Source organism: Odocoileus virginianus, chromosome 32, assembly GCF_023699985.2.
Source record: "Odocoileus virginianus isolate 20LAN1187 ecotype Illinois chromosome 32, Ovbor_1.2, whole genome shotgun sequence".
NCBI lineage: Eukaryota > Metazoa > Chordata > Mammalia > Artiodactyla > Cervidae > Odocoileus > Odocoileus virginianus.
The window spans coordinates 18,067,677-18,078,248 of record NC_069705.1 but is presented as its reverse complement, the minus strand read 5'-3'; the positions used below and the strand labels follow the sequence as shown (position 1 = coordinate 18,078,248).

General features: G+C 45.7%; 1 protein-coding gene across 1 annotated transcript; it reads right to left on the bottom strand.

Moving 5' to 3' along the window:
* Nucleotides 1-1,277: 1,277 nt before the first annotated feature.
* MBOAT4 (membrane bound O-acyltransferase domain containing 4) lies at nt 1,278-10,268 on the bottom strand. The gene is made up of 3 exons (XM_020914586.2): nt 10,100-10,268; nt 6,073-6,297; nt 1,278-2,273 (listed from the first exon to the last, which is right to left on the bottom strand). Exons 1-3 carry the CDS (start codon nt 10,219-10,221, stop codon nt 1,310-1,312), a joined length of 1,311 nt encoding a protein of 436 aa, XP_020770245.1. The 5' UTR covers nt 10,222-10,268; the 3' UTR covers nt 1,278-1,309.
* Nucleotides 10,269-10,572: the final 304 nt, after the last annotated feature.

The window sequence follows — 10,572 nt, the reverse complement described above, 5'->3', positions numbered from 1 at the left end:
AAGAGCCTCTTGATGAAAGTGAAAGAGGAGAGTGAAAAAGCTGGCTTAAAATTCAACATTCAAAAAACGAAGATCAGGCATCCGGTCCCATCACTTCATGGCAAATAGACAGGGAAACAATGGAAACAGTGAGAAACTTTATTTTCTTGGGCTCCAAAATCACTGCAGATGGTGACTGCAGCCATGACATTAAAAGACACTTGCTAAAAACTATGACCAACCTAGACAGCATATTTAAAAGCAGAGACATTACTTTGCTGACAAAGGTCCATCTAGTCAAACTATGGTTTTTCTGCTAATCATGTATGGATGTGAGAGTTGGGCTATAAAGAAAGCTGAGTTCCAAAGAATTGATGTCTTCTAATTGTGTCGCTGGAGAAGACTCTTGAGAGTCCTTTGGATGGCAAGGAGATCAAACCAGTCCATCCTAAAGGAAATCAATCCGGTATATTCATTGGAAGGACTGATGCTGAAGTTGAAACTCCAATACATTGGCTACCTGATACAAAGAACTGATTCATTGGAAAAGACAGAATGCTGGGAAAGATAGAAGGTGGGAGAAGAAGGTGACGACAGAAGATGAGATGGTTGGATGGCATCACTGACTCAATGGACATGAGTTTGAGCAAGCTCTGGGAGTTTGTGATGGACAGGGAAACCTGGTGTGCTGCAGTCCATGCGGTGGCAAAGTCGGACACGAATGAGCGACTGAACTGAACTGAACTGAACTGCTTCCTCTTGAACCTCCCTTCCACCCCACCCCCACCCTTCCAGGTTGTTACAGAACACTGGATTGAGCTCCCTGTGTTATATAGCAACTTCCCACACTATCTAGTTTACATATGGTAATGTATATGTTTCAATGCCACTCTCTCGATCTATCCCACCCATTCCTTTCCCCTCTGTGCCCACAAGTCCATTCTCTATGTCTGCGTCTCTTCCTGCCCTGCAATAGGTTCATCAGTACCATTTTTCTAGATTCCATATATAAACATTAAAGTACCTTATATTTTTATGTATCATATTAAACCCAAACTTTGTCTCCACACATAAACTGTAACCCCTGAGAGAGGAAACCATGTCTTTTTCCTTTCCGGATCCTCAGTATCAGCATCAATAATAGATCATTAAAGTAGATACACAGATTTCCATGTCAAGACATCAAGTATATACATCCATTACTTTTTTTTTTTTTTTCAAAAGACAATTTTTATCATGGAAAAGTGCAAATACATGCACCATCAAAGTGCCATCTGGTACTTTCTCACGTCTGTTTCATGGGCGTATGAGAGGAAGGATGGGAAAGCTGTCAGTTACATTTATGCTTTCTCTTTGCTAACAGGAGAAGCAAAATACAGTACACCGTGGGAAAGACACTGCTGTAAGAATTCCACAGCAGCCAGAGAGAGGAGAGGCTCCGGGCCTCCACCGCCAGCATTATGTAGGCGATGATGAGCTGGGTGTGGGCCCAGGCCAGGGCCCTGTAGAGCAGCCGCACGGGCCAGGAGCTGATGAACACGCTGGCGAAGGCGTGAATCAGGTAGTCGGCTTCCACCATGACAGCCCAGCAGAGGAAACCGAACACCTGTCCCGGGTGGAGGCCGTGCCACCAGGCCGAGAAGACGAACGTCTGCAACAAGGGCCAGGTCCTGCGCTGCTGGAAAACCAGGCGTCGGAGCCACCGAGCGGTGCTCTGGTTCCACTTCCGGGCAAACAGGGCTATCCTGTGGGTGGTTTCCAGCGTCCAGATGTCCGCATCGGGGAGCAGTCCCTCCTCGGCCGGGCTGCGACCTGACTCAGACCCAAAGCCGGCCGCGCGGAGCAGGGCGTCATCCAGGAGCCAGCGAGAGTAGTAGGTGAGTTTGAAGAGCGCGGCCGTGGACCACAGGACGGAGACGCACTGCAGCTGCCCGCAGCCGCCGAGGCCAGCCCCCGCGCCCACCACCCGCGTGACGACCGCCTTCAGACTCTCCAGTCCCAGGATCTGCAGCGCCCTCCAGGTCAGAGCCCAGGAAGAGTGCCTGGACCACAAACTGCTGGGCCCCTCAACTCGAGCCTGAAACCTCTGGAAGGAACACAGCGGGCCTCCTAGGAGGGCAGGGAAGAAGAGCAAGTAGCTGAGATAGGGAAGAGCCGCCCGCAGACGCTCAGACGAAGAATTCTTGTTCCCGGCACGTCCTGATGGTGCTACCACCTTCCCCTCACTAATGTCCAGAGACAGGGATGTGACCCTCTGGGTCAAGAGCATAAGGGAAGAGAGAGTGATGCAGAACCTGAAAGAGATCATTTTTTTTTTTTTAAGTAAAACATTCTATATTTTTTTAGCCTCTTCCAATTGCTCAAACAAGATCCCGGGGAAAATGGGTGGCTCTAGACAATTGAGACCAATCTGAGACTCTCCTAAATATCCAGAGGTTAAGACTCCACCTTCCAATGCAGGGGGCATGGGTTCAATCCCTCCTCAGGGAACTAAGATTCCACATGCCATGGGGGGAGGGGTGACCAAATATTTTTTTAAAATTTTTAAAAAGCATGTAAGGCCAATCTAAGAGTCTGCAGTGCTGCCCCCAAAGACTCTTGGCTTAATTCAGAGCCACAGGATCCTCTGAGCAGGATGGAAAGGTAAATGGAGAGATGAATCCTTAGAGAGGCAAATAAAAGAAAAACAAGGAATATTATGGGGGAAATATTGAATATATTATCTCTAAGAGTGGCTTATGAAGATTAGGATCAGGGAGAAATTTGCCGCAGAAGAAACAGAACCTTAGGAATGAAGAGACTCTCGGAAGCTGAAGATCTGGACTGTAAATTCTGCAGGCTTTGTTATGCAGAGTGAAGTGAGTCAGAAAGAGAAAAATAAATGTGGTATATTGATGCACGTATATGGAATATAGAAAAATGGTACCGATGAACCTATTTGCAGGGCAGGAACAGAGACACAGATGTAGAGGATGGTCTGTGGACGCAGTGGGGGAAGGAGAAGGTGGGATCAATTGAGAGAATAGCATTGACATATATACACTACCATGTGTGAAACGAATCGCTAGTGGGAAGCTCTATATAACACAGGGAGCTCAGCCTGGTGCTCTGTGACGACCTAGAGGAGTAGGTTAGGGGGGTGTGGGTGGGAGGGAGTCTCAAGAGGTAGGATGTATATGGAGAATCCCATGGACAGAGGAGCCTCATGGGCTGCAGTCCATGGGGTTGCAAAGAGTCAGACGCGGCTGAACCACTAATACTTTCACTTTTCATATGTAGAGTTTTGAGTTGTATGGCAGAAATCAACACAACATTGTAAAGCAGTTATCCTCCAATTAAAAATTGAAAAAAATTTTTAAATGAAAGATTCTGCAGGCTTTGGGATCTGAGCTGAGGAACAGTGAGTCATGCTAGAGGTTCAGGGTGTGTGCTAAGTCATTAGCCATTCGAGGCGTGTTCCTAACCAGCCACCTGAGCTCTTGCTGCTTCACCCTCACAGTAGAGAAGATCCTGCTGGCAAGATTATCGTGGAGAAAATTAATGACAATTACAGTGTCACACTCGACAATCAGGATTGCTGTCCTGTAGGGGAGAAAATGGTTCTGTTTCCCAACCAATGCTGTTTCTGTGTCTGAGAACTGGAGGACAGCTGACCTCCTTACTTGACTCATCAAATAGTAAGCAAACCGGCCACTGAATGTCACTAACCCCTGTTCACTCACCTGTTAAGAGCTGAATGTGTGCCCCCCCCCCCCAATTCGTATGTTGAAGTCTTAACCTCCAGCATCTCAGAATGTGGGTTTTTTTTTTTTTTTTCAATTTGTTTATTCGTTTTGGTTTTGGTATGGTTTTGGCTGCACTGCGTGGCACATGGGATCTTAGTTCCCCAACCAGGGATGGAACCCACGTCACCTGCGTTGGGAGCACGGAGTCTTAACCACTGGACCACCAGGGAAGTCCCTAGGATGTGTGTATTTGGAGCTAGGGTCTTCAAGGAGGTAATTAAGGTAAGATGAGGTCATGAGGGTGGGCCCAAGTCCAAGGTGACTGGTCTCCTTAGAAAAAGAGATCAGGACACAGACATACTGAGAGGGAAGACCACGGGAAAGCCCAGGGAGAAGCCTCTACAAGCCAAGGAGAGAGGCCTCAGGAGAAGCCGAACCTGCCAACACCTTGACCTTGGACTTCAGCCTCGAGAGGAAATAAACGTCTGTGTTGAAGCCACCTGTCCGCAGCCCTCTGTATGAGGGCCAGAGCAAACGAATGCATCTTCCCACTTCAGCTCTGGCCCGGCCTCCTTCCCATCCAGCCAGATCCTGTTCCACTTGCTCCTCCAGCCCCCCAGGTCCAGGCTTCCTCCTGAAGCCCTAAGTCACCACATCCCAGTCAGGACTCCCCACTCCCTACCCGCCCGCCATCGGGCCTTCTCCTCAGAGAAGCAAGCCCTGGAGCCTTTGGTGAAAATAGAATAAAGAAAAGGATCCTGGGTGCAGAGGGAGGGCAAAGTGCAAGAACCAACGGCAGCTAGAATCAGAGACGTGACCCTCCCCTCAATAGGTCACCACCCCCAGTTCACCATGAGACCGTGGAGCCAGGAGCAACAGCCCTCAGGATGGCAAAGGCACCTGCTTCCCTCTAATCCTGCTGACTCCATTGGATCAGGAAAACACGCCCCTAGACTTCACTTGGCACCTGATTTTCTTTCCTGGATTGGGTGACTTTTCTTCTAGGGGATGGAAGAGTCGTGTCTCAGTGAAAGTAAAAGTCTTGCGGAGCAGGTGTGTGAAAATGCAGCAGAGGCTGACAGTCAGTTTGGACCGTCCCTGGCTTACCGAAACCAGCAGGGAGGCTGCCAGCCGTGTGTCTAAACCACCTACACTGAGGTGTGTCCTCTGCTTAGTCACCTGCAGGCCGGGGCACTGGGACTCCTGGTTCACCCTCTTTCTCGGGCACAATGGTATTTACAGCCGGTGCCAGGCACTGTGCTACGTAGGAAGCACGTGGTAGTTACTAGGATGTTAGTCATACATTTACACTTACAGTAAGTCAGCTACATACGAATAAGTTCTGTTCAGAGAGACCATTTGTGAGTCCAATTTGATCGTTAAGTCCAACAGAGTTAGCCTAGGTACTCAACTAACAGAATCAGCTATATAGTACTGTACTAGAATGGTGGTGGTTTAGCCGCTAAGCCGTGTCTGACTCTTTTGACCCCAGGCTACAGTCCATGGGATTGTCCAGGCAAGAATACTGGAGTGGGTTGCCATTTCCTTCCCCAGGGGATCTTCCTGACCCAGGAATCAAACCCGGATCTCCTGCATTGCAGGCATATTCTTTTAAAAACTGAGCTACGAGGGATGCCTCATACTAGGATAGGTTTATACAGTAAATCCCCTACATATGAACCTTTAAGTTTCGAATTTTCAAAGATGCGGACACACATTCCACTAACATCAGGTGTGAGTGAAATTGCGGCTTGCCCTCCGTCTCCTGTTGCCGACGATCCTTCAGCTCTGCCATCTCCACCTCCTCTCCTCCTCCTGGCAGTATCTCCACTTGCCTGTTTGCTCAGTGTCAGGCCCTGTGTGCCGGCTGTCGGACTGTACTTTTCAAGGTACTGTACTGTAACATTAAAAATGTTTTCTTTATTTTTTTGTATATTTTGGTTTTTATGTATTGTTTGCATGAGAAGTATTCTAAACCTATTACAATATATAAAGCTGATTGTATTAGTTGGGTACCTAGTCTAACTTTGTTGGCCTTATGAAGAAATTGGACTTACAAACACACTCTTGGAGTAGAACTCATTCATGGGTGGCAGACTTACTGTATATTCATTACCTCTAACCTAAGAAGCTTGCAAGATAGGTGCTGTTATCTCCTAACACACACACACACACACACACACACACACACATCCTTTATTTCAGAAAAAGACACAAAGGCTGAGAGAGGTTGACTGATCCACTCGAGATCACACTGCTGAGATGTGGAAGAATTCGGATTCAAACTCAACGCCCAGGTCCTCTCCACCATCTGGGTGGAAGCAAACCCCGGAGGGCTCAGTACCAGTGCAGAAACGAGCTGCTTTACCTTGTAGAAGGAGCTTCTTGAAGATAATACTCCGTATAGTGCAGACCCAGGTGGCACAGCGTCTGCCAGGTCATCTGAAAGAGGAAAGTCGGCCTGTGGACGTCCCGGGGGCCAAGCGAGTGGATGAGGACCACCATGCACAGGGCGGGAATGAAGACCAGCGCAGCGAAGGCACCCATAGCAGCCACGGCCAGGGCGCCGCCCCCCACCAGGAGGAACAGGTACCTGGAACAGAGGACAGCCTGGCTTTGAGACCTCCTTCAAGCAGTGCGCAGAGGAGTCAGTCTCCATGGCAACCACCTGGGAAGCCCCATGGAGGTGGACCCCACTTCCCCCTAAAGAAGTCACAGTGGTGTAGGAGAGAAACATGGGAGACAGAGGCAGAGTGGATTTGTGAATTACTTCCTCGGGAGGCAAATCGTGATTCCTGCCTGGGTACCCCTCTTTGATGTCCACCATAGCAGTGAGGACACTTGTCCCCAACAGTCCTGTGGGGACAGGTCTGCAGTGTTTCCCGGTAGGGCCACACGCAGCCCTGTGCCTGCTGCCTGGCCATAAAGCTCTGGGAATCCAGGCTTGGGGAGCTAAGAGGGCTCCAGATGTCATCTCAGCCAGATGGGTCTCTTCCCTTTGACATAGTCACACTGCCCTGGCCTTCAGAGGGAAGGTTGAGGGGAGGGGTAGACTCAATGTCTCCCTTTTAAAATGTATTGTTACTATTATTTTGCCACATGACATATGGGATCTTAGTTCTCCAACCAGGGATTGAACCCATTCACCCTGTATTGGGAGCATTAATCACTGGACTGCCAGGGAAGTCCAATGCTCTCTAATAAATGTTTGAAAATTCAATGACAAAGTCTTTGTGTATCATTTAGGAATTTTTGTCATCTGTATACATAGTTTAGCCTACTCTCCAAATTCATATGAATAAGATCATACAGTATATGCTTATTCGAGTAAAGCTGCCATCATCAGTATAATATTTTGTTAAGTTTTGTTTTTTAATTTCTTGAAGTATAGTTGACTTTCAATGTTTCGCGTGTACAGCAAAGTGATTCAGTTATGCACACACATATATCCTTTTTCAGATTTTTTTCCATTATAGGTTGTTACAAGATATTGAATACAGTTCCCTGTGCTATAGAGTAGGTCTTTGTTGTGTATCTGTTTTGTATATAGTAGTGTGTATATGTCACTTCCAAACTTCTAATTCATCTCTCCTCCCCCGCCCCCAGCTATCCCCTTCAGTAATCGCAAGTTTGTTTTCTGTGACTGTGAGTTTTTCTGTTTTGTAAATAACTTCCTTTGTATCATTCTTTTAGATTCCACGGGTAAGTGATATCATGTGATTTTTGTCATTATGTCTACCCTTAATCCACCCTGCTGCACTTCAAAGTCTCATGACTTAGCACTTTTTATAATGTTGTAAATACCCACATCAACATCGATGGTTTGGGAGCTTGCCTCCCTCGGAAGCCAGTGGATGACTCAAGGACCGGCAGAGGCCCTGGAGATTCCACATTAGTGAAAACTCAGCTCTTCTTTCCACAGTATATGGAGGTTTGTTTGGTTTTTCCTTTTCATTGGTGCCAAGTTAATAAATCTGAACACAAAGGTCAGAAGAAACCATCTGAAACAGGGACCGAGTAGTCAGGGACAGGAAAAATGAATGAATATGCCCCAGAGTGTGGATCGAGGCTCCTTGGCTCATGTGCTTGTGACAGACACGCCTTTGCAGAGATGTCTTCCTTTCTTGAGGGAGATGTAGGCTCCTCAGTGTGAGAGGCTCCATTCCACAGGCCCTGGCCCTTCCTGAACCGCGTGTTGAGTCTATGTGTGGGGTGCCTCCTTCCCCAGCCAGCCCCTTTGAACACTGTGGTTCAAGCCTTTGCCACTTTGCCATCGAAAAATAAGGGAAAACACTTATTCCTTACACAGCACAAGTGAAACCTGAAGCAATTGCCCTGGGGATTTGTAAGCACTGTTAAGTCAGAAAAAGAAAAACAGATATGGTTTATTAACACATGCACACGGAATCTAGAAAAGTGGTACCGATGAACTCATTTGCAGGGTAGGAATAGAGACTCAGGCATAGAGAATGGACTTACAGACACAGAGCCGGGTGGGGAGGGTGGGGTGAACTGAGAGAGTAGCCCTGACATATTTACACCACCATGTGTAAAATGGGCAGCTAGTGGGAATCTGCTGAATAGCACAGGGAGTTTACCTCAATGCTCTGTGATGACCGGGAGGGGATGGGACGGTGGGGTTTGGGGAAGGGAGGGAGGTCCAAAAGGAAGGGGATATATGTATACTTACAGTTGATTCATGCTGTGGTACAGCAGAAATAAAGACAGCACTGTAAAGCAGTTATACTCCAATTAAAAAATAATTTAAAAAAAGAAAACAATTGTCTACATGCGTACAACGCAAGATGCAGGATTTTTTTGAGTGCTTATTTTATTCTGGGCATTGGGCCAATAATCCCTTTATAAGAAATATCTTTATTTAATCCTTAAAATAATCCCATGAGGATTATTATTATTATTGTTGTTATTTCCATTTTACAGACAAAGGCCAAGTCTATTTACATATACAAGACACTCAGGAAGAGAGGGCCCATGACTCATCAAGCTGACTCCAAAGCCACAAATCTTAACCTGTGGGAATTAACCCTTATTCTTGCATTCATTTTGCTTTATTGTTTGTGATTCTTCCTCAATAGGAAACTTTTTTTTACAACTGCTTCCTTCATCTCTGAAATAAAGGTAAAGAGTCACCAACTAGCTGTGTACATGTAATAGTCTACCATAGTTTAATCAAACTCAGCCATCCTGATCGTTAGATATAGCCAGATTTTACATAAGAACTCCCAATATGTAAAGATCCAAATTTCAGAAATAAGTGAATTATTAGGAGGTAGAACTTTGGCAATGGACTTTAACTTTGCAAAAGGATATACCATAAAACTTTTTTTCATAAAACTTTTTTATAAAATAGGGACTGTCTCTAATGTATCGAGTTGATTGGTTATAAAACATCATTTTAATCAGTATCAAATCTCTGATGTGAAGTGAAAGTGACTCAGTCATGTCTGACTCTTTGCGACCCCATGGACTATACAGTCCATGGAATTCTCCAGGCCAGAATACTGGAGTCAGTAGCCTTTCCCTTCTCCAGGGGATCTTCCCAACCCAGGGATCGAACCCAGGTCTCCCTCGTTGCAGGCAGATTCTTAACCAGCTGAGCCACGAGGGAAACCGAAGAACAGTGGAGTGGGCAGCCTATCCCTTTTCCAGTGTATCTTCCCGACCCAGGAATCGAACTAGGGTCTGCTGCATTGCAAGCAGATTGTTTACCAACTGAGCTAAGAGAGAAGACCATCAAATCTCTAGTGACAATAATCACTAGATCCCAGGTTGAGATAAAACTAATCTAAGAAAATTGGTTTTGACTGACTTCATTTCTCTGGGAAATCATACAAAGGCACTTAAAAAATCATATTTTTAATAAAATTTAATTTTATTGGAAATGATAGAATTCCATGAAACTAAGACTGTTCAAGAGCATCTGTAGTGCATGGTTGATTTATGCTACTGCTGCTGCTGCTAAGTCACTTCAGTCGTGTCGACTCTGTGCGACCCCACAGACTGCAGTCTACCAGGCTCCTCCATCCATGGGATTTTCCAGGCAAGAACACTGGAGTGGCTTGCCATTGCCTTCTCCGATGGTTGATTTATACATGCATCCATTTGAGGAAGTCTATATCACCCCAACATTCATCTCTCCCTGGTTTATTTTCACCCTTTTCCCTTTTAATGTGAACTTATCAAACTTAGCTGAGTCAGTGCAGACATGATGTCAATTTCCAATTCTGATTCACTCTATTAGACATATGCATAATCAAGCAATCAATAATCAGTGGCAGTGATGATAACTTAAAAACGACCAGTGTAATTAATATTTAATATTCACATGTGCACTCCAACCTAGACATAAGAGCAAAATTAGCCATCAAACCTACCTGGCCTGAGTGGAAAATGAATCCATAATGCAGAGATAATTAAACAGAAGTGCAAAAGGAAAAGCAGCTCCTTGATAAAGTGATACAGGATCACGGAAGAACAGCTGGAGCCAATCCATCATGAACTGGAATAAAAGATACTGTCCTTCCTACAGTCCTTAACTGATGCTTTCCTGAAAGAGAAGTCTCAACCAGGTTCTCTTTGATCTTTTTATATGGTTTAGGAAGGGTGAGCAAAAGGCAAACAAAAGCATTGGAGATAAGCAGTATAAAAAGGTGGCTTTCTGATAAAGGGGACTCACTATAGAAACCAAAACGCATTTGATGTTATATTACTTAACAAGGACATGTACAAAAGCATTGCTTTCAGAAGTTCTGGTTTTGTTTATATACTGCAGTATTTGCCTTTCCAGTCATCTGACTGTCATATTCTTTTCACTAAGTAAATGAAAAATCTCATTTTCCCATTGAGG